The sequence below is a fragment of the Orbicella franksi genome, chromosome 5, assembly GCF_964199315.1.
Source record: "Orbicella franksi chromosome 5, jaOrbFran1.1, whole genome shotgun sequence".
NCBI lineage: Eukaryota > Metazoa > Cnidaria > Anthozoa > Scleractinia > Merulinidae > Orbicella > Orbicella franksi.
In genome coordinates, this window is record NC_138149.1 from 20,235,479 (window position 1) to 20,259,129 (window position 23,651).

General features: G+C 39.6%; 2 protein-coding genes across 3 annotated transcripts; both read right to left on the bottom strand.

The window, feature by feature from the left end:
* Positions 1-2,415: 2,415 nt before the first annotated feature.
* LOC145487516 (pyruvate dehydrogenase [acetyl-transferring]-phosphatase 2, mitochondrial-like) lies at positions 2,416-5,602 on the bottom strand. Its single transcript, XM_081466334.1, has 2 exons — positions 4,682-5,602; positions 2,416-3,693 (listed from the first exon to the last, which is right to left on the bottom strand). The coding sequence occupies exons 1-2, from the start codon at positions 5,595-5,597 to the stop codon at positions 3,032-3,034; spliced, it is 1,578 nt and encodes a 525-aa protein (XP_081322460.1). The 5' UTR covers positions 5,598-5,602; the 3' UTR covers positions 2,416-3,031.
* Positions 5,603-10,540: 4,938 nt separating this feature from the next.
* LOC145487523 (putative acyl-CoA dehydrogenase 6) lies at positions 10,541-23,553 on the bottom strand. 2 transcript variants are annotated; one of them, XM_081466343.1, is made up of 6 exons: positions 23,465-23,553; positions 23,141-23,353; positions 20,555-20,764; positions 12,529-12,840; positions 11,288-11,449; positions 10,541-10,794 (listed from the first exon to the last, which is right to left on the bottom strand). In XM_081466343.1, exons 1-6 carry the CDS (start codon positions 23,508-23,510, stop codon positions 10,541-10,543), a joined length of 1,197 nt encoding a protein of 398 aa, XP_081322469.1. In that variant the 5' UTR covers positions 23,511-23,553. The 2 variants fall into 2 exon arrangements, with proteins under 2 accessions (XP_081322469.1, XP_081322468.1); XM_081466342.1 differs by having other exon boundaries at positions 23,141-23,553.
* Positions 23,554-23,651: the final 98 nt, after the last annotated feature.

Sequence of the window (23,651 nt, forward strand, 5' to 3'; positions counted from 1 at the left end):
TCTTGATTGTGTGTTTATTGATGTTAGTTCAAGACATCTGTGTAGGCACTCATTTGTTGAGTGCATTAAGCAGCCTATGACCATTCCCTAACCCATAGTTAACAGAGCACTGCGGGTGGAAATAAAGTTCCTGCAACAAAGTGAAACAAAACGTACTTCTGGTAATTGCAATGATACTTTCAAATTGGATTTTGAAGTAAGCCACCTTATTACTCTCTATAATTATTATTGAAATTCTTTGTGGTCCTTGCACTATACTAATCATAACTGGATGAAAAAGTTGACATGCATACACGATCGTTTCTTTCAGGCTTGGATCAGTAATTACTAGAGTGTGATTTGTGTACCTGTCTCTTCTTTATTTGCTGTAATCTTCTGTAACTGGTGAACTGTGCTATTCATACAGGTACATCTGTACCTGTTTACAGGGTTTCAATAAGTTTTGAATTAGCCGTTTGAGCTAACTAAAGGAGGTGGCAAACTGATGAATTTTTTAAATAATTTGAGTGAAAATACAGACAAAGTAGGTGGTGGTAAGAGGTAAATTCTGACAAAGTAGGTGGCGATTTTCGCCGGTTGCTGGCTTCTAATGAAACCCCAGGGTTAACTTGTACAGATGTTTGGGATTACTGATGGAAAATAGTTTGAGGTAGAGAGGTGCAACTGTAATTTGCACTGAATAAGAAAAATATATTTGTTGTCTAGAATTATGACCACATTTACTCTTTTTTTATAATTTGGGAACTGCAGAACAAAAATGAACACTCAATTATGTGGTCAGTATTATCCCCGTGAAAACAGGAATCCCAGAAGGTGTTGGACTCTGTTGGTTAATCCATTTGGTTTAGCTCGTTCGATGCAATAAGGATAAAAAATCCAAAGACTGATAATTTGTGTGGTTATCAGCTTTCCAAAAAAAAAAGTGAAACAGCACATGAAAGTTCAGTAATAAATTATTTTCAAACCAGAAGCCTTTTGCAGTCCGTGTCATACTTCCGCAATCCTCACTAGTCTTTCAATTTATGGTTTTATTGTCACTGCAGTCTTATGTTTTCAAGCTTAAGGTGGAATTGATTATTTGGAAAAGAAAAATGGAGCAACCTGATTATCTATTTGATTGAGTCATCATACCGTAAACTTCTGATAGTAACACCCCCCCCCCCTAAAAGTGGCAACCCCCCGAAAGTAATGTCAAGAAATAGTTGCCTCTGGTTAATCCTGAAAGTAGTGACCCCCTGAAAGTAGCGACTCCGCCCCAAAAGTAGCAAGCCTAGCCCCAGGCCAACTCCACCTGCCTGCCAAAAATAACGTCAATAGTCAAGTGAACAGGAAAATGAACTTTTTGCATTAAAATTAAAAACTCTTCATGTCATTTTCAACAGGAACGTAGGTAATTACGGAATAGTTTCAGCTTCAAAACAAAATTGAAAAAAAGGCTGATTCCCCAACGCGGTAGTCTGGTTTCATTAGAAGCCAGCAACCGGCAAAAATCGCTGCCTACTTGGTCAGAATTGACCTCTTACCGCCACCTACTTTGTCTGTATTTGCCTGTAGTCAGGAGTGTGCCTGAGGGCGCAAGGGTGTGAGGGTGCAAGGAGCTTAAGGTAGCCCCATAGGGTCATCAGTTGTGGCGTTGCCCGCACAAGTATTATGTCTTGAATGTTGTTTTTGCCTTCATTTTGGCACCCAGTCCTCTCAAACGTACTACATGACTAACAAGCAATGATTGAATAGTGTTTTACTATCATCTGTTAAAATTTTGAGTTTAGTCTTGAATTATAAATGCCCAAACAAAAGTATTTTTTACTTTTTTTATGGCTGTATTTGCGATTTGCTTGAATTTCCTCCGGTGAAATTTTCCAAAATTTTCACAGCACATCGCATCCTGCGGGATTCAAATCTCAAACATGAAAAAAGTTGGGTTTGTACAGGCGGTTTTTTCGACTTTTGCAAATTTATGTCTTTTACCACCGCGAAAAAACTGGTCTTCTAAATTTCCCTGAAAACGAGCTCCAACTAAAGTAAAATATTTACTACCAGTCTGCCAAATTTTACAGAATTTCACCAAAGGAAACGCGAGAAAATTCACTGTCAGTTTTGCTTTTTGTGCTCACGTTGAGGTCATAAAATATCGAAAAACACTGACGTTTTTCTTTGAGCGTGCGCAGATCACTTGAGATTTTGTCCTCAGCGAGCATGCAATTGTAAAACTATAGGGAGCCACCTTAAGGAGGAGGAATAGATTCCTTATTTCTATGATGTCACTGTGAAAAAAGGAAGGTGATTAGAGGGCTCAGAAAAGAACTCCGGGAGAAACCTGCACAGCTTGTGCCTACAACAGACAACACAGTGTAGACATGTACAGGCCACCCATATGTTAGTAATATGAAACTGGAACAATGACATTTTTAGAGAAATGTTTTGTTATGAATTGCCATCTTTTATTTAATTTGTAAAAAAGCTCAGTTGTACCAACTTTAAATAACGTTTTATTGCTCCCTGAAAGTAACGACCCCCTGAAAGTAGCGACCTCCTGAAAGTAGCGACCCCCAGAGGCTGCTAATTCCAAAAGTAACAAGGGTTGTTAGTATCAGAAGTTTATGGTAATTACAATTGCAGCAAACGAAAAAATGTTAGCATGTAAAAAAAAAAAAGAACAAAACTAATAAACAAAAGCAGAAAAAAAATTGTTCACCCAGGACCATAATGATTCTTTAATGATATCTTTGTAATGCAAGTGACATGGAATGTCAGTAATTGATGATAAAATAAAAAATCTAATTGTTGGTAAAATAAAAAAATTAAAAATAATCATGATTATTTGTCATACACTAATTAATGTAATGACAGAATGTCTATTCTGAATTATAGTTTTATTCCAGAATTGGATCATTGATGAAACACATCCTTCATTTTCAGAGTATAGCCAAAAACTTGCAACTTGGTGAGAGAGCTCAGTAATTTGCATGGAATATAATTCAGATGGTTTATCACCTAAAAGATTCAGATTAGCCATTGTATGGTTAGTCTCTTACAGCTTAGATAAAAGAGAGTCTGAATTAAAAAATACTATAGTTACAGAAATGTCATCTCTCCACATGCGGCGATATTGCTCTGGAACTAGCAACATCTGAGCAACAAAACTGTGGTCATTGCCGCCCAAGGCATGGCGAATAAGATGTGTAGCTGCATTATGTTCCAGCACCTCATTGCCAGTTGTGACAACACTGCTAACCAGCTGTGTATGTTGTTTATCTTTACTTTGATGCTGAAGAAAATTTGCAACCAAACCAACAGCTTGTTCATTGCTAAGAACATCCCACAAGCCATCTGTAGCCAGGATTAGGAATTTATCATGAGGTTGTAAGTGATGATGTGTGATGACAGGTTTTGCAGTAAGGTATGGCGGAGTTTTGTACATACTTGGCGGTACTATAGGACCACCATAAACCTGTGTTAGAACATGAGAATGGGTAACTTTATCCCACTTGTACTGAATATCACCAAAAGATCGCAGTGGCTGAAGCTGTCCTAACAGACGGTTATTTTTGATGACAAAGTGCTCCTCGCCAGGGTGCTCTAATTGCAATCTTTGAACTTCATCTGGATTCTGTGCTGTCTGATCAATGGACAGTGGTGTGGCAAGCCAAGAACCATCTGCTTTCATGCTTCCAAGGACTGCTCTGCAATCCCCTAAAAGAAAAAACACAACCAATTCCAGTCAGAATACAAATAACAATACAACTTTTCAGTTATTAATAGTATGTTCATTCTTACTTAAGGTGATTCCCTAGTAAAAGAACCCGCCATAGATTTCCGTATGCTGTTGTTACAGGGCAAGAGATATTAAAAATGTAATAAAAAGATGGGGTCACCGTGCTTGTTTTCACGCCTCAATGCTGACAAATACAGTAATTTAGGTGATTTTTGATAATCTCCGTGCGCAGCAAATAAGCTTGATTATTTTTCAATGCAGCATGTTATATCACACAGCATCTGACTTTCTTTGATTGTTTATTCATCTACCAAACGTCCCAGAAAAACTGTCTTCAAATAACCCGCATTTTTTTATCCTTTAAAGGAAACATAATTTGCACAGGCACTGTTGGGCCTGTTATGTCTCCCTCTGTAGCATTTATTTCATATTTTGCCAAAACAGTAGCCATAAATTTCTGCTAATTTTTTTCTCAGTTATTGAGGGTATTTTTCTCATTGAAATTATGAAATAAAAAGTGGGGGTCACCGTGCTCGTTTAAGAGAAAAGGAACATTTATTACACTATAGAGCTTAGTTTGAGGGAAATCTCTTATGTTTTGTACGTGCACGCACTCGTGTGCATGAGCTAATGATGCGAAAATCATGCGCAGTAGGGATGCGCAATGCAATACTAAGGAATCACCTTAATCGAGGTGACATAGGAGTGTATCTAATACATTCTGTACACAAGTTTCCCATTTATTAACAGTTACCACACTGTCAGGTTTTCACCTTTTACTGGTAACTATTTGAACAGCTGGTGGATACACTTGACAGTCAGATTTAACCCTGACCAACTGCAGCATCTGACCTGGGGGAGAGAGTTGGGATGCTTTGCTAATCCTGCTCGGATCTATCCTTGCCTACAAGTATCTATAGCGATTATTTTGGGGTGTAAACATTATGTGGAATAATTGCTGTATACCTGTGTTTGCAACAAAGAGGTCTTGGCCCTCAATGTATGACACTATAGCACAAGCACCTGTAGCTCCAGAGACAAACGAGTCATCAAGAACTTTAACTGGTATAGCCTCGGTTGAGATATCGTCATCTAACTGAGTGAAAGCCAAACTGAGTGATTCTCCAGCAGGCAGACGACCACGAAACGACTTTTCAAGCAAGTTTTTCACCAGATATTTTGGTCCAGTGTGGAAAACCTCTTGCTTCTGACTTAAAGTATACCCAACATTGCTTTTGGAACTTTTTTGTTCTCCCACTGGTGATTTGTCCGTTTGAAAACTTGTGACAAAGTCGTCTATCGAGAAGCCTTTCGAAAGATTTCTTTCCAACATCGTCAAATCTGATTTGGAAAGAAGGGATAACGCTAGATAGAGAGGTAGGCGGTTTTTTACCGCTTCAGCACATTGCCAGCCTCCGTGCCCATCAAACACACCAAAGGCAGCACCACTGGTCTTTAACAGCAGCCATTCGTTGTTCCGATCCTCACAAGGATTGTTCGAAGCAAAGTTATTGGTTTCAAAGTACGACACAGCTCCAATATTCACCTCTGTCATTTTCTCATTCCTTCGTAAGATTTCGCTTGCCTCTTTTGGACTTAAAGGTGGTTTCTCTGGACCTTTACCACCCTGTACAAAGTTATGGATCAGTTTCTGCAAAAGGTCTCGTAAACCGAGAGAGTTTGTTGCGTCATCTTGTCCGTTACTTGCTTGGAGAGTAAGAGACCGGTTGAAACCAAATGTGTACATAGAACCAACGAAAGCGGCTGCCACACCAACTACTGGCCACTTCCATTTACTCAATGTTCCAAATACCTCTGCTCTGTTCATTAAGGACAAAAGACGACAACGAAGATTAAGGCTCCACGAGAAAACTGGACACATGGATACCCCATGGTTCCTCACGCCATTTTAGATGCTGCGCGATTTAAATCTGGATTCCAGGCTCCACTCTCATCTTTGTCCCCGCTCCCAGTGACCCCCCGACCAGGAGTACTGACACTGAGGGAGAAATATATTTTGTAACGTTTCGCTAATGACACTGGAGTATGTTTATGATGTATAATTCGTGTTAACTGTTGAAGTACTTTAGGCGTGCTTGCAGGTATGATGAATCCTTAGGATCCTTAGCCTATTTAAGATTTTGTAAGTTATGCAAGAGCCACTCGAAGGCATCTCTTTCAACTTTGCTTTATTGTTTATTCACTGCTGTAATTTCTTCATGGTGATCTTGTAAACGCTCGCTGCATCAATAAACGAGATGCCCGCCCCTGATGCTGTGTTCGTGTTTATTAAGATTAGTTACAAAATATTTTATAATCGTTTCAGGGTGATTAGAGTATAAGAAATTTTTATTTTCACATCTGGGAGGAGAGGATGGAATGTATTAGTACCAGTTCCCACGGTAGTTTATATAATGGCCTCCTAAGTAATATTCAATGAAAGAAATAATTAACGGGAAGTCCGTAACGAGTTAGGGTCAAATTTCATGACTTGTCTATTTTAATGCAGGAGTTCACGCTCTATGATGGGCAGGGCAAGATTGCAAAGAAACAAAGCGGCAAAATATACGTTTTTCTCCATATATCCGTTCAGAGTTTCATTTTCGAGAAACTATTACTTTTACTGCAAAAAGAGAAACTCCTTTTCTACATTTGCTAGCGTTTTTGAGTTGACTGAGCTTGGTGTCTGGAAAACCCAAATAGCGAATAGCGAATAGTCTCGAATAGCGAACAGCGAATAGTCCCGAATAGCGAATAGCGAATAGTGCGAATAGTGGCGAAGAGTCACGAATAGATAAACAATAGCCTCCATTTGGCGCGAAAGTATGGTCGGATATTTGTCCGCGTACATTATTTGTTCCGAGAAGTGAACAGTTTTCGTCGAGCTACGCTCTCGAACAGATAATGTCCAAGGGCGAATGTCCGAGCATATTTTCGCCCAAAATGGAGGCTATTGTGTTTATTATTCTTCAAATCTTTTTCGCAACGCGCGCAGTTTTGAAAATTGGGGAATATTCTCGGATATTCCCCGATATTCCCCAGTTTTAGCTGGGGAATATTCGGTCACGTGACGTGTTTAGACCAATCGCGCGCGAGCGAAAATATTTGATGGATTATAATGGCGAATAGTGGTAAATAGTGGCAAATCGTAGCAAATAGGGTACGCAGTATCTCGCAGTCAACCTCGCAGCAACGTATGAGGGGTGATTACCGCCAAAATTAAGTTTGGAATTTTATTATGCTGTTTGCCAATGCGGTTTTTAATGTTTTCAGTGGTGTGTTTAATGTTACGAATTGTGATTAACCTGTTCTCAATTATGTTCGCCAAGAAGTCGCTGTTGTTTTAATTTGTTGCTCCTGTATTCGATTATTCGTCGCGAATTATGTTTGTGTCGTTCCGTATGGTGTTATGCGAACTTCGATTCTATTATTCGTTTTCCGAATTATGTTCTTCTAAATCCGGGTCTTCAGAGAGCTCGACCGCTATGATCGGCTCAAAAACGCTGGTAAACCTAGAAAAGGGGTTTCTCCATCCAGGGGCGTACCCAGGATTTTTCAAAGGGGGGGGGGGGGGGTGTCACACTGTGTCAAAGTGAGGGTACTCACCAGATTGTCCTGTTATTTTCGCCTGTTTTAGGTTGTTTGCCTAAAAAAGGCTTACAAAAGGGGGTGACAGGGACCCCAGGACCCCCCTAGCTACGCCCCTGTCTCCGTCTACAATATATGTTTCGTCTCCAAACGTGAAATAAGATCCGACATGCAAAGATGATCATTTGTGTTACGGCTTTGCTTCTTTGTAAATTTGCCCCGATTACCCATAATGCCCCTTAGAGCGTGAACTCCTCTATTTAAGGTCTTATACCTTCAAAAACATGTGTTTTAAAAAAACAATTTTGTGGGACAGTTTTGGCTCCACGTTTAGGGACTTCACAACCTCACTTTAAAAAAAACGTTAATGAATAACTAGCTCCTCAGTGTTAAAGAGTGGTGTTCATTATAAACACGATAACATTGAGAAGCATGGAATTAAGTTCATCCTGTCCATAAGCAAGTTGTCCAGGTAACAAACCTCAGAAGACAGCGTTCTGAGGAATTTTTCTCATGAAAATGGTAAACCGTTTACTAATATTAGCTATTATTAACTATATTAAAAAGTTCCATTGAATGCCTGAATACCCACTGGTCATAGAAATGTTAACCAATTATAAGGGGCGTATAAGGTGATACAGGAAACAATGTTCAAACCATGGTGAAAAATTCTCACAAGTTCACATCTCTATAGTTTTCCTATAAAGTATAATTAATGTACTGAATTGAATTCATTTTGTAAGTAATCATGGACTGTAAACAACCGTTGCTATAGGTTTTGCTATGATAGCTACAAGTGTGTAGATTTAAATCAAGGAGTAATTGGAGCAAAATCGTCTCAAAATATGTTTTGACCAAAATAGCCAAAATCGACACCCAATTTATGACTTAAAAGGCCAAAAAACCATACCCTTTGGGGCCGCACATACCTATATAGCCCATATAAGGCATCCTCGGTGTGCGATTGACTCCTCCGAGAATTTGGGAATTTTCCCGCCCGTCCCAGACTTCTTCAATTTCGGTTCCAGACTTGGCACTAGTAGACCATGTATATTCATATTCTTAACAGATGTGAGGGCTCCCTGTGCAATGATAGGGCACCATTGCTATAGCTTTGCCTGGATTTAACGATCTTGGACGTTTGGTGACCCCTATTTTTCTTTTCATGGATCATTTTCTCTACCGATCTTCTACCTTTAGCCAAAAATGAAGAAAATCTATCGGCTAGAAGTTTGAATTTTTTTGAAAAATGCACCATCGAATTCCATTCTTTTTAGCTCTTCGTTTATCTGTGCAATGGTTTCAAATGTCTCTTGAAGGGTGAATTTTGTGAAAACGTTGGTAACATTTGGAATCATTTACCCAACAGAACCGCTTCTACAAAGTATGACTCAGATTGTTTGCCTCAGCTCCGTTGATTCACTTTCGATATCTTTGTTTTATCTCTGAAATGAAGTCTGTGACCCCCAATTTTTTTTGCATTTCTGACACAAGTAAATAATTATCTGACTGCAGTAAAAAATTAAAAAAAATTCATCGACTGGAAAATGTTTGCATCAACGTCCATAAAAGGATGTCAGTTTTTCTTTCTCCACTCTCTTATCTTTCGATTCCTGTTCTCCTCTCTCTATATATTTTTTCCATCACTGGAGTGAATTTAACGCTTTTTAGTGTTGTGAAATCAAAGTGCATATGGCTATTTTGGTGCAAAGTATTTAATACGGTTTTCATGAATTCAGTCATATATACTTTATATGAAGCTTAATTTAATTTTATTCTATTTTTTTTGCACGACCCCATAAGCTACTGAGCTTTAATTTTTATCATGCTAAATAAAGGTTATCCGTCTGTAGTGAGACGGTGTAAATGATTAACAATACAACCAATAAACTTGCCAGATTTGGTTGACTGTTGTTGAGTAAATCGTGCTTTTAAAACCCGGGTACATACAAATTTGTTAGGGTCTTGGTGGTTCTGAAATTTGTTTGTTCATGGTTAATTTCAAGCTAGGTACAAAGCCAAGTTCCCACAACAGAATGGTGTGCTAGTCCATCCAGGTGGTGTGCCACCCATAAGACAGTATAACTGGGTACTAGCAAGCTGTTAACTGTCCTTAACAGTTTGTTTGTACCCCCGGGGGACGGGATACTCCCTTATATGGGCTATATAGGTATGAGCGGCCCCAAAGGGTAGGGTGTTTCAGGCATTCTGGTCATAAATAGGGTATCAATTTTGACCATTTTGGTCTTAAACAGGGTATGGTTTTGGCACTCTAGTCTTAAATTGGGTATGTTTCTTATAAGAAGCTACTTTATCATCATTATCAATAAGACCATCAACAAAAGCCATCATAACTTATGCTTAAAGCAACTGTGTCAGCGGCAATGTGTCAGCGGCAAATTTTTGGGCAAGTCATAAATAGGGTAGCAAATGTTGCAGATTTTGGTCAAATAAGGTAAGGGTTTTGGGAAGTGGGCTGCACACCCCCACCCAACTTTTCTGGGAGTACCCACCCCCCCTGGGGTTGGTACTCATTTATAACTACTACGAGGGGTACTATGAGGGGCTACTGCTTCTCTCATCATATGTACAGTTGATTACATTTTAAATCATCGCTTGAGAGACCCTCTACTGCGATTCAACAATATTCAGCTCTAGCTTGAACACTCAACTAAATTTGAATAATAGCTATTCTTGTCCTTTCATTATTAATAGTAATTGGACTGAGTGGAGTATAATTCAATAATTGCGTGCGAAATTTCAAAATGGATGAGTGTGCAACGCGAGGCCGAATTGAGATATGAGCATGATTACTCCCTAAATTGTACGACATGAAGTAAAATTATTAATTGTGTCTATAACAAATTTTGGAAATAAAGGAAGTCTCTTGTGCATTTTGTTTGTTCAAAAAATTCAGTAGCGTTTTCCATGAGTTTCAAAACCTGCGGGAAACATAAACAAGGAAGCCATTAAAGCGTAAGTAATTGATGTGCGAATGGGCTAGGTATCCAATTACAGGTGTCCAATTACAAAAAGTTGTTATTCAAGACCTGTTACACCCATGTGATCGTGCACCAATTACATGACAAATAGCTGTGCGGAGAACTAATCATGATGGAGAATTGTGTTATAGATACAATTAATAAGTAACTTAATTTACCAAAAAGTTTTACAGTGTTAAAATATAGTAGTCCACAGGTGGTGGTTGGTTCTAACCCTGTATTGAACATAAATTGTTTAAAAAAACTTTTCTCCTTTGGGAAATGTTCCCATGTACTTGCAAATGATTGACAGCATGACTTCATCTGCTCCTCCACCAATAGAGAGAAGACGATTGTCTCTGTAGGCACGGCTCACTTCCACATCTGTAGTAAAACCCATTCCTCCCCAGAACTGTAGACACGAGTCAGGCACTTCACGTGCTAATCGGCCAGCTTTAAGTTTTAGCATTGATGCTAGTTTGTTGACATCTTTTCCTTTTATATACAGGTCTGAAAAACAGACAAACAAACTAAAACAAGTCAGACACCTCGATACAACAAAGGAACTGGGAAAATGTACTTGAATGTTATTGTGGGGTTGCTAAAGATCCCCTGAAAATTAATGATCCCCAAATTGAACCTAAAATGATTTCTCAAATGATCCCTTCTTTGCTATGCTCAGGTAATTTCTCTTAATTTTTAGTTGGCCAAGGACATTGTTTGTTACAATGAGGATTTGGTTATCAATTAGCTACACTAAAGTTCCACTGACACAAGTAACCACAACACGAGAGGCAATTAAGTCAAATCAAGTTATTCAATCTCTCCACCTCACCCTGGGATAATAATGTTGCAAGAGGCATCCAAACTGAGACAAACAATTAATCTAAAGCAAAGTCAGAACAGCTGCAAACACTTTCCATTTACAAACTATTGTGTCTGATCTGTCTGTAACTGAGCTTAGAGATGCAGGCTACCCAGTATGAGGCCACAAGTTACACACCTGTGATTCTGTACACGAGTGATCTTAGCAGTTCGACTTCAGTCTGAAGTTCAGCCAGGCGAAAGTGGACATACTGATTATCTAAGATGGACTTGCCAAATGCCTTTCTTTCCTTACAGTATGTGGCAGTATCATTTATGAGTCTCTCCATAGACAGTAGAACTAAAACAAGAAAATAAACATGATACAATAAAAATGACTTGAAAGGGAAACTTAACAGTACTATATCTTTATAATGTCCTTTTTAAAAGTATGTTAAGGTTTGTAGGTCTAGGTTATCCAATCGAGCAGCTAGCTTTAGGTTAAGATCAAGCACTGGATATTCCAGAAGGAAAGTGCGTGACCCCAAGTTAAGGGGGTTTCATTTGAGTGTTGAAAAGTTATTGTTTTTTTTATCACTACACTATATCAAAACCAATTGTAACTCATTCCCACACGTTTTCCTGCACTTTTCGTCAGCTACATGTAATTACTTTGAGTTTTGATTGGTTCACTGTATTGTCTTTATCCTCTATGATGTGCTAGACTGATTACTTTCAATTGGTTTTGGTTTTATGGGCATCTGTAGCAAACCACTTTAAAAAGGGTTTATACACTTTGACAAAGAGTAAAGCCATCAACTGACCATGGACAGGATAAGCTCATAGCTTCACAACTTCATAATAGCAAGCTAGCACTCAATAATGGGTGAAATGTATAACACAGAATAAACTGTTTCTCATACTGAAAGACTACTACACCTGTACTGGTAACTTACATTCACCAGACACATAGTTATTGTGCAAGCTACTATAATAACAACCTGCTGTAACTAATAAATTGAAATGAAACGCAAAGTACAACTCAGAAAGAAGTATGGACATAGAATTCAGTCTTCAAGTCAACTTTCTCCCTTAAAACACAGTTTCTTAATATTATTTCAATGTGGTCAAGGGTAGCTGGCTCTCACAGCTGGCTGTACTCTCTAACAGCTGAGAGCCAATATATGCAAGATAACACGAATATGCTCCAGTTTGAACTGTGAAATAACACTCAATTCAAACAGGAAAGTCCAAACGTCATATTAAAACAACTGATAAGCTCAGAGCAATCAAAGACAAAAATCTCCCACAATCATAGAGAATTTTTAAAAAATAATACAAGTTTACTAGTAGAATTTTATTGTTTACTGTACCTTAGACCTGAAAGGGTCATAATCATATAAATTATGTTACAGTACTGAAGAAAGTTCCTCGGAATACCTGATGCCCCGGCGAAAACTCTTTCTTCAACAAACTGCAACATCTGGTAAGTAAAACCCATGCCTTCCTGACCAATCCTGTAAGACTGTGGCACTCTCACATCCTCAAAGAACAGCTCTGCAGTATCTGATGAGTGCATACCAATCTTGCTGATATTCCTTGCCCTCTGGACTCCAGGCATATTTAGAGGAACACAGATCAAAGACTTGTTTTGATGTGGAAGACCTTCACTGGTATTCACTAGAAGGCAGATCCAATCTGCCTGTAGGCCATTTGTAATCCATAACTTACTGCCATTTATAACATAATCACCTGATAAAAAAAGATAGAGAAGACTTTCTATAATGACTCATTTATTTGGTACAATTTGTACAATAGCAAATTAAATTCATGCTGGATGATCATTTATTATTGACACCACATAAAATTACATACCAAAGAAAATGTTAACCAACTTGTGGACAACTTCTATTTCTAGTTAACATTATATTTGTACTTACAATTACACTAAGTCTATCCACTTTTTCAACATTGAATTTGATCCTCAGTGAAAGCAAAACAGTTCAATTACAGTTACAGAAGAAAAAAGCTAAAAGAGTGGTTCAATTGCACAACAAAATAAAACAATCAAAGTGGCTATGAGGCAGTCAACTTGAAAAAATGGATCGTCTTTAAACAGTGACAATTTTGATGCCACTTGAGGTTTTAATCCGTAGGTTAAGTTAAAGTTAAAGCCCACTGGTATTGTTAAGAAATAGTGCAAAACGCAACAGTAAGAGAATACATGAGGAGATGTAATACTGTTGAAAACATTCATGAAGTTGTTGGTCCGAGAGACCGAGACAATTATAGAGGCCCTGTTAGGGGCAAATTCCGACAAGCAACGTGGCCTTGAAATGGCGACACGAGAGCAACAAACTGGCGACAAACGACAGACTACTCCAGCGAAATAGGGAAAGCAACACCAATGTCAAAATAGACCGACAGTGAATTTCGGATTTGTGAATGCAGTGAATCTTTTAAACAATAATGTCAATAAACGGCTCAATAAAACCAATACGAGTCATAAATACGTCTCATTTTACTGGCTGAAATATATTAACATCATTAATGACATTAATTAACAAAAACTAACGTCCAACTAGGGCTCGTCACGGGAGGAAGATTGTGTGACGAGTCCAAAGAGTGTCTGGGTAGGAGGCTAGACCCATGTGCGTGCACGCTCCATCTATCTGTCATCTATTGGAGATACTTTACTTCATCTGTCGTGTTCGTGTTACTGTCATTACTCGCAAGCGATTTGCAATCACAGGGCTCAAAGTTAACGACCAACTGGTCGCATATGCGACTAGATTTTTGGCTGTGCGCCTAAAACATCATGTGTGGTTGCATCCCCGCGCCTTAAAAGCCAAAGTACAGTGCGACTTCTCTAGTGCTTACTCACCTGACCATACTAACGTACTCAGATTGATAAATATAAATATAAACATAGATATAACACAACCAGGCACCAAATAACAAAGTTGCACCATTTTCCTTTCATCAGTGTGTGTTCTATTCGTCATCTTTAAGCCTAATTTCCCAGTGGATTCTCCGAACTCAAACGTTCATTTCTTCCCCACGTTCTGTCTTGTAAACCACTCCGTTGACACATGCAAATGAGGGAATGAAGCACATGCTTAATTCTTGCGCAATCGATGATCTAGCGGAAAGCGTGGAAACGGGGGATGGGAATAAAATTGTGCGCTCGTTCTTCGCGAACAACTGTTACAGAATGCTGCGTTTTGTAAAGAAAGCTTTGTTTTCGCTTGTCTGACACACAAAAATGTCTAGCATTTTTGGAACGGGCCTGTCCACGAGTTCTATGGCTTGAAAGCAGTAGCCAAACAAGCAAAGTTCGTGCTAGTTCTCACGAATACCCAGATGTTGAATAAATCAAGAATCTTCCTGAACAGAATTTCAAAGGGAGGCAAACAGCAAGCAATTGGATAGTGAGGATGCTCAACGGAGCGACGTCGGTAGTTAATATCTAAGCATAACCCTTGTGTGAAATATCCTGATTTTTTTATTTGTTTTTATTCTGTTCAATACTGCTACAATAGGCCCATATTGCAACACGAAGCCTGAATTGCTCTTTTTGGAGGGTTAAGTATTCTTTTCGAGTAGGTGCTCCAAGTATTTGAAGCTGTGCGCCTAAAATTTTTAACTCTGCGCCTAAAATTTCGGCAGTGCGCCTAAAAATTTACACCTGGTCGCACAAGTGCTCCCAAAGCCAAAACTAAACTTTGAGCCCTGGATCATTTCTTCTTTCTTCAAATACGTCACTATCAAGTGCCACTGACTGGTCACTGATGGTCACTGACGGCAGCAACATGGGCAAACACAAAAAAGTCAAAAAGCGCAAGAAGGAAAAAAAAAGCACAAAAAGTCAGAAAGAAGAGAGACCAGGTGAGTGTAAATCTTCAGATTAAAATAATGAAGACGTCAATGAAAATTAGAGGGATGTTACTAGTCGTCGAGGTTACTGCTCTTATATGTCTTATATCATTCCCAGTTATCTAGTTATCATTCCCAGTTATCTAGTTCGGCAGTTGATTTTTGGGTAGATGAGATTCAAGAGAAAATGGGATGAAAAGCGGCAACTCAGGGACCTCAAGGAACAATATCGTCAAAAAATTAACGTAGCATTTAAACTCTCAGAGAGTCATTATGTTTATTGAGAGATTTTCTGAAAGAGGTCAACCCTGAGTTTGACAGCTTTCTCAAACTGGTCGCCACCCTGTCACTGGTTGTGGAAAACTTTTTCAGCCAAATTGGCGCTCTAGAAACGACATGCCAACTGCCTTGGAGTTTGCATATCTATTTGCATCCACCATTCACGAGTCATTGAAGCAACTCACTGACAGTAGCTTTGTCTACTACACTTCCCCACACTCTTATTATGAAGTACCAGATGAGATAAAACTCCCGTTTCGAGACCTGCTACCCTGCTGACCTGCTCGATGATCATTTGATGTTTTAATATTCTCTACACTATTATCATGTCAAATTTGATACAAGGCATTCACTTTTAACTGGTAGTGTCACATCGATTCGTTATTTATTGGGTTCATTACTAGTCTAGCCATGGATCGAGGTTGAATAAACTGTACCTACAAAAACTGAAAGTCACTCTGGTCTCGGTTTTCAAATTATCTTATTAATATTATTATTATTATCATTATTTTTTTTTGGCAAAATATGGCGAGAACAGACCACTTCTTCAGTCAAACTTTGATTGATTTTTAATTTGTTCTCCTGATGTTTGTCTTCGCATTGTCAGTTTTTTAATAAACAAAGGTATTGTGATGTATTATGCACATGTATAATTTCGAGGAAAAGGTTGTTGTTATTCATCGTGGTAGATGCAATAATAAAGCGTATTATCGTTTGTCTCACGATGTAGTCACTTGAGATGTAGATCGCGACGTTTCGACTGCTTACTGCTAGTCTTCTTCAGGCGATAAGGTCGACTGATTGTACGGTATCATTTATATCACAAAGGTCGGCTGTGATTGGTGCATGGAGATCGAGAACAACAACAAGATCGCCTTTCTCGACACGTCAATTTACAGAGAACCTGATGGCCGCCTCACCACCAGTGTCTACAGGAAACCAACACATACTGATCAGTACCTAGCGTATGATTCACACCACCCTCGTTCAGTAAAGCGCAGTATTGTGAAGTGTCTGTACGACCGGGCTAAACGTCTCGTCACCAAACCATCAGTAATCACTGGAGAGAAGAAACATCTGTCATCTGTACTTGTTTCTAACGGATATCCCTCCTCTTTTGTACAGAAGATCACAAAGGCACGAACAACCCCAAGAAGAGAGCCTGTCGCGGAATTTAAATCCATCGCCGTTTTACCTTATGTCCAAGGAGTTTCGGAGTCTCTCTGCCGCTGCCTAGAACAACAAGGCATTTGCACCGTCTTTAAGTCCGACACGACACTTCGGTCACACTTAGTGCGACCAAAGGACACCGTCACCCGGCTAAACAAGATGGTGTTGTCTACAGGATTCCCTGTGAGTGCGGCAAAGTCTACATCGGGGAAACAGGGAGATCTATGCAGGAGAGGATCAAAGAACACGACAGGGATATACGACTCGCCCGAACCCAGACCTCCGCTGTTTCTGAACACACTCACGAGACCGGCCACTATCCTATCTGGAATGAGGTCAAGTTTATTGATCGAGATCCTCACTGGTACACACGTAGGGTCAAGGAAGCTATTCACATAAGACTTCACCCTAACAACATCAACAGGGATAGTGGAATTGAAATTCCTGAAGCATGGATACCCACGATCAAGAAACACAACAACAGGAGAACGGTACAATAGCGGACCACTGAGGGAACAGCTACTCGCCAGAATAATGGAACAATAGGAGGATCAAAATGCACCAATCACAGCCGACCTTTGTGATATAAATGATACCGTGCAATCAGTCGACCTTATCGCCTGAAGACTAGCAGTAAGCAGTCGAAACGTCGCGATCTATATCTCAAGTGACTACATCGTGAGACAAACGATAATACACTTTATTGTTTAATTTCATTTCAATTGAACAAGGTCAAATTTCCTGACACAATTCCTCTAAGGCGAAATTCCGACAGGCGACATAAGAACCTTGCAAAATGCCGACATAGCTGCTTGTGAAATTCAGACAGGGGGCATGGGCACCCCCTCCTAACAGGGCCTCATTATAAAGAAAGTACTGCTTCTCGTCCAATCTCCAAAGCAAGTAATAATTCTCATTTTCATTTCTCTCATTTTTTTTCGTTCTTAATTTTCCCAGCCAGTATCAGTGATTTTTTTTTTGCTCTTTGTTACCTTTTCTCATCTTATTAAATTAAAAAAGTGCATTCAGCGTACATGTGCAGTCACTATACCACAAGGACAGTACCACATCTTGTCCGCTCAACAAAGTTAAACCCTGTTCGGCGGGGTTAATACTTGGATGGGTGACCAAATACGAATACCCTGTGTTAATAATAACTTCTTTTTCCTTCCCTTTTCAAGGCGACATTAAAGACTGCAGAACTCCCGGCCTTGTATATCAACTATTTGTTCCTCATTTCGCCATGTCCGTATTTACAAGTATTTATTTACAATATCGTATAAATAAACAGCAGAACATGTCATTCGAATTCTCCTCCATTCTCTTGACTATTGATCATCTAAAACGTTTAATCACGGCTTGAATCGTTCGAAAATACATACAGCTCATCAATTTTGCGACTTTCAATGTCTTCTTTTTCGACAATCAAGTGGGAAATGAGCTATTTATATAATTACCGGTAGCTTTTATTTATAGAAACGTTTGTGCAAAAATTTATTCAATGTAGAGCATTTCTGCAATAAGATATTGAGTGCTTGCGTCGGAAATTCAAAGAATACCTCACTTGACATGGTGCAAGCCACTGTCGTGACCATATGAAAAGTTCAGGAATACTCGTTGTCTCTGGTACAAATCAAGGATTCTGGTCTCACTGAGGGTGTTGACGATGAAATGTCACCATTTTTAGTTGTCGAAGTAACCTTTAGGGTCCACTCGAAGAAATAATTAAAAAAACCCTCTCATTTAATTTGTTTTTAGGCTTGATTTCTGCTGATCTCTCAAGTATGCGACTTGGGTCTAAAAGTGCGTGAGGGATCCTTTCTTGAACAGTGGCTAGTAATCGAACCAGAAGATTATCACCTTGACTAGGTGATATGCTTCTGATTGAGCCTATTCAGTTTTAAGTAGGGGTCTAATGAAGCTCAAGCAACTCCCATATTAGTCTCCTTTAGGAATTAAATTCAAATTTTCTGACAAGCACCCCTGACCTTTTCATGTAAGAGTTCCCCCCCTCCCTGGGGGTTTCAAATGTCTAACAAGAAGTGACCCAGTGAAGGAGTGAAGGAGTGAAGGAGTGAAGGAGTGACAGAGTGAAGGAGTGATGGAGTGAAATCACATTGTTTTTAAGGAAACTACCACAAACTAACACGTGTTGTGTTCGTGACCATCACAAGACAAATATCCATGATAGAAAAAATCCCTGACACCCTTTTGGTCCTCAATGCCTAAAAAATGTTGTGGTCAAGTTTTGTGAAAATCTGCATTTGAAGAGATGGTATTCTCGCAAAAAATTATTGCAAGATTTTGCTGTTTGAATAGTTGTAAACATTTCATGCCTTTACTTTGGTGTATGTCAATATAATTTGCTGCCAGCCAATGACATTATGGCACCCCTAGTGTTCATAGTGAGCAATATGATTTTCACAGGAATTCTAAGGCAATGATAGTGTGACAATCATGTTCTCCTAGTTGAACTTCAGCATGCGTTCATAGAGCAGTCTTCACTGCTCGCGAGAAATGGGGAAAACCAAAAGAAATAAGTGTGTTGAGAGTACAGGTACGAATACTCAAGATCCCTTGTCACTGTCAGCCAAAGTTTTCCTCTTGCCTTAAGAAATTCCGCTTTTGTCTTCTTCTTAGGTCTTGGCTTTGATTTTTCTGCTGTCTAAGGACTTTTCTCTTCTTCTTATAATGGCATGTTTCATGACCTCAAGACCACGAGGAACTCGATAGATACGATGAGAGAGTAAATTAATTAGGGAACCGAAACTGCAAAATCAGGTGTAAACAAGAAAATGCTAATGAAGCCCTTGCATTAAGAGCTCCAGGGTGAAGCCGCTTTGTGCAAAAAGTCGACACGCTCTGACGATTATGACACCTAACTGTGTTATTAACTGTTATTAAAAATCCTTTTTCTCTAAATAACTCATGCACATTTGATGATTTTACTTTCATTTTTGGTAAAATGTTAGATTTAATGGCAACTTCTTTTTGTTTAAAAAGAAAAATTTGACAAAAGTAGCTCAGAAGGTATTGTGTAACCTAAAGATGTAGTATTTAACCAATTGACTCCCCTGGTGCCCGTAACTGGCGGTGACGAGCGTTGACCTTTGTTCCACTTCTGAGGTCATCACCTTTGACCAAAATCGGCATCATCTATACTCAATTTTGGCAGAAGGAAAAGATCTTTCCAATGATACCCAGATCACAGTGATCTGCTCAATGGAGCTTGAAATACATGTATGCTCAAAAATGCTCAGAGGTTTGAGCGAAAAACTCACAGCAAAATTTCAACAACTACACTTAGCTACTTCATGGTAAAAAATTGCCTGTCTCAATGATGCTTTCTCAGAAATTTTTGAACTGGAAGCAAGCCCAGTAGAAGGTCAATCATTGCAGCAAAAAGATAAGAAAAGGAGAAAAAGGAAAGGCAAAAAAATTTTAAAAAACCAAAAAGCTTAAAGACGTAGGTCACTTTCCCTATTTCTGTGCATGCCCCTGCAAAAATGTCATAAAATGCGGTGCTAGTAGAAAGAAAGGCATGCTGTCATGTTGCAAATGCCTTTTTGAGTAGATTGGAGTTAATTTGACTCATATCCAGGCTGAAAATCTCCAAAATGTCCAAAAAATATGTTTTTGGCAAAAAGCTCTGAGAGTCAATGGGTTAAGAGGAAACACTTTGGATCTTCAGCATTGTAACCATACAAAAGCTTGAATTTGTCAAAGGAGACTAAAAGTAATAGAAGTGGAGTTGTATTTCCACCATGTAAAAACATAACACCACAAAGTTCTAAGCGATGGGCAACTTACTATCAGATGCTATAGAGTTTCTTGTCCACAACAACGTAAACATAATGTGGAGTCCGTAGGAAAGTGCATGCTATGGTATAAATTTGAAACATTAGAAACCACTTATTTCATCTCCATTTATTTTGAATTCAATATGTCTTGTATAAGAAAAAAATCAATAAAACTGGTATCAATACAAACTGTCTAACAAAAGGAAAATTAAAACCACAACTGGCAGTGAAGTGGTTAAAATGTGCTATCCTACCCTCCATGAGGCCTTTGTTGGTCCCTCTTAGTGCAGCTGTCAAAGAGTATTTTCTAATTTTCTCTTATCACACACATGTACATGTACCTCCTTTTTTGACAGCTGTAGTTTTTATGCTTGCCACATCAGATCCTGCACCAGGTTCACTGACTCCAAGGCAAGCCACATAATCACCAGCAATGGTTGGAACCAGAAACTGTTGCTTCAGTTCTTCACAGCCAAATCTAATCAGGGCAGGTGTTACCATATCTGCTTGAACTCCTATTGCCATGGGAATAGCACCACATTTGATGTTTCCTAATAGTAAAACAATCAAGTCAGTGAAACCACCTCAACTCATTCAATGAATTGAGTTCGATTAAGTTCAATTGGGTTAGAATGACAGTGCATTTCAATTATAATTTTCATACTTCAATCAGACCTTTCCAGGGTCGCCACACTTCCCAACCACTGGTCAAGGAGAATAAAGACTCCAGTTGAATTGATAACTTTCTGTCATACCTTCTTCTGTTTCTCTGCTCCTCCCTCTCCCCTCCCTAGTCCCCTCCCCTCCCCTCTCCTCCTCTCTCCACTTCCCTCCCTAATACCCTCTCCTCTCCCCTCCTCACTCCACTCCCTTCTCCACTCCCCTCTCCCCTCCCTAATCCTCTCACCTCTCCCCTCCTCACTCCACTTCCCTCTCCCCTCCCTAATCCCCTCCCCTCTCTTTTTCCCTTTTAAAGTTAACAAACTAAAACAACTATAACTTTTACCAAAGAATATTCACGTGTGAGTGAAGAATGATCTCGCAGTAAATTTCCAATTTAAGCAATTGGAAAGAAGAAGCCTGAAAAAATCAGGGCTTCAATGGGATTCGAACCCATGACCTCCGCGATACCGGTGCGATGCTCTACCAACTGAGCTATGAAGCCACACATTGGGACACATTTAAGCAATTGGAAATTTACTGCGAGATCATTCTTCACTCATCTAAAACCGCAGTTCAAATATGAATTATTTCATATATACTTTACATCATTTCACTCCTCACGGGAAGATATGAACTCAATTAATTGACCTTGCTCCCAATGTGTGGCTTCATAGCTCAGCAAAGGCGGCCCAGACGTTGAATACGATTAATACGTGACATTATGCTGTTGGCGATTGCATTACAATTTTAGCCGTTTATAAGACAATGTATGAGAATGCTTCGAAAATTACTCTAAATGCTACGTGTAGAAAATAATGTGAATAAAATGGCTTACCTTGTGTTTGCATTGCGTTATTTTGATGTCTCTGGGGTCCTGGAGGTGGTTTAGAGCCATTTAGGCGAGTTTCACTTTCTGGTGGTTTGCTTCCCCTAAAGAGAAACGAAAGGCAGGCGACCCACTGGCCCGACGGCCCACACTCAAAGCTCCGTTAATTCCACAAAAATGGTCTAATCTCATCAAAATTGTCTCATGGCAGCCGTCGATAACTGTTCTTCCCATTCGCTTTCTCCCAAGGTTCCAAAGTTTATCTTAACCACCCGAGAATCGCTGGTTTTCAAGCACTTGCTTTCCATTTCTGCCCCGTCTCGATCTGTAACGGATTATCTTGGGCACAGAATTTGAATTTTTAGCTTAACGACCTCGCCATCGTGACAAAGTCGCCTCCAACCGTCGAGAGGCATGGGGCATTGGTCAGTTACTCGTTACCATCTCTCGCTGCAGTTAACAGTGCTTTTAGGCGCTAAATTCAGCTGAACATTGTTTGCTCCTTGTATTTTTGCAGTTAACAGTGCTTTTAGGCACTAATTTCAGTTAACACCGCGGCACGGTGCAATTTACATGCCTCTCAACGGTTGGAGGCGTCTTTGTAACGATGACGAGGTCGTTAAGCTAAAAATTCAAATTCTGTGCCCAAGATAATCCGTTACAGATCGAGACGGGGCAGAAATGGAAAGCAAGAGCTTGAAAACCAGCGATTCTCGGGCGGTTAAGATAAACTTTGGAACCTTGGGAGAAAGCGAATGGGAAGAACAGTTATCGACGGCTGCCATGAGGCAATTTTGACGAGATTAGACCATTTTTGTGGAGCTTTGAGTGCGGGCCGTCGGGCTAGTGGGTCACCGGCCTTTCGTTTCTCTTTAGGGGAAGCAAACCGCCAGAAAGTACAACTCGCCTTAATGGCTCTAAACCATCTCCAGGAACCCAGAGACATCAAAATAACGCAATGCAAACACAAGGTAAGCCATTTTATTCACATTGTTTTCTACACGTAGCATTTAGAGTAATTTTCGAAGCATTCTCATACATTGTCTTATAAACGGCTAAAATTGTAACGCAACCGCCAACAGCATAATGTCACGTATTAATCATATTCAACGTCTGGGCCGCCTGTGAGCTCAGTTGGTAGAGCATCACACCGGTATCGCGGAGGTCATGGGTTCGAATCCCATTGAAGCCCTGATTTTTTCAGGCTTCTTCTTTCCAATTGCTTAAATTGGAAATTTACTCCGAGATCATTCTTCACTCATCTACAACCGCAGTTCAAATATGAATTATTTCATATATACTTTACATAATATTCACGTGTGTTACAGGCTGGGTCTCAAAATTATTTTGAAGGCCAAGGAAAGACGTGGAATAACCGACATCTCATAATTTATCCTTATTAAAGATTTTTCGGATAATTTAATCGACTGCGACTTACCCAACTCTTCTGCCATAGCTACACTGAAGGAATAGTCTAGTCCCAGTCCACCATACTTAGCGGGCTTGTTTACTCCAAAGAATCCCGCAGATCCAACTTTTTTGAACACTTCATGAGCGGGAAAGCTCTTTGCGTTTTCCCATTCGTCAACATAAGGGTTGATTTCTTTCTCGATGAGCTTGTTGAGAGATGTTCGAAGCTCCGCGTGTTCCTCTGTAAAGATAGATTCATGAGTGAAATCGTAGGGTTCTAAGCGTAAATTTGCCGTCTTCTCGGAGTGCGTTCCCGTTGAAAACAATTTAGTTAACGGACGGAAATTTATACCCTTTGGCTTCGCAAATGTTACTCTCAAAACACTGGCCATCGTCATCTTGCTTGTTTAGAACCCTCGTTTTCATACTTGCATAAACGTGGGAACGAGGTAAGGAAGAAGTCACAAGATACTCGCACAATAATCATGGTAACGTACGCACAATGTCTGCTATTGTGTAAGAAATTTCTCCAAAGGATG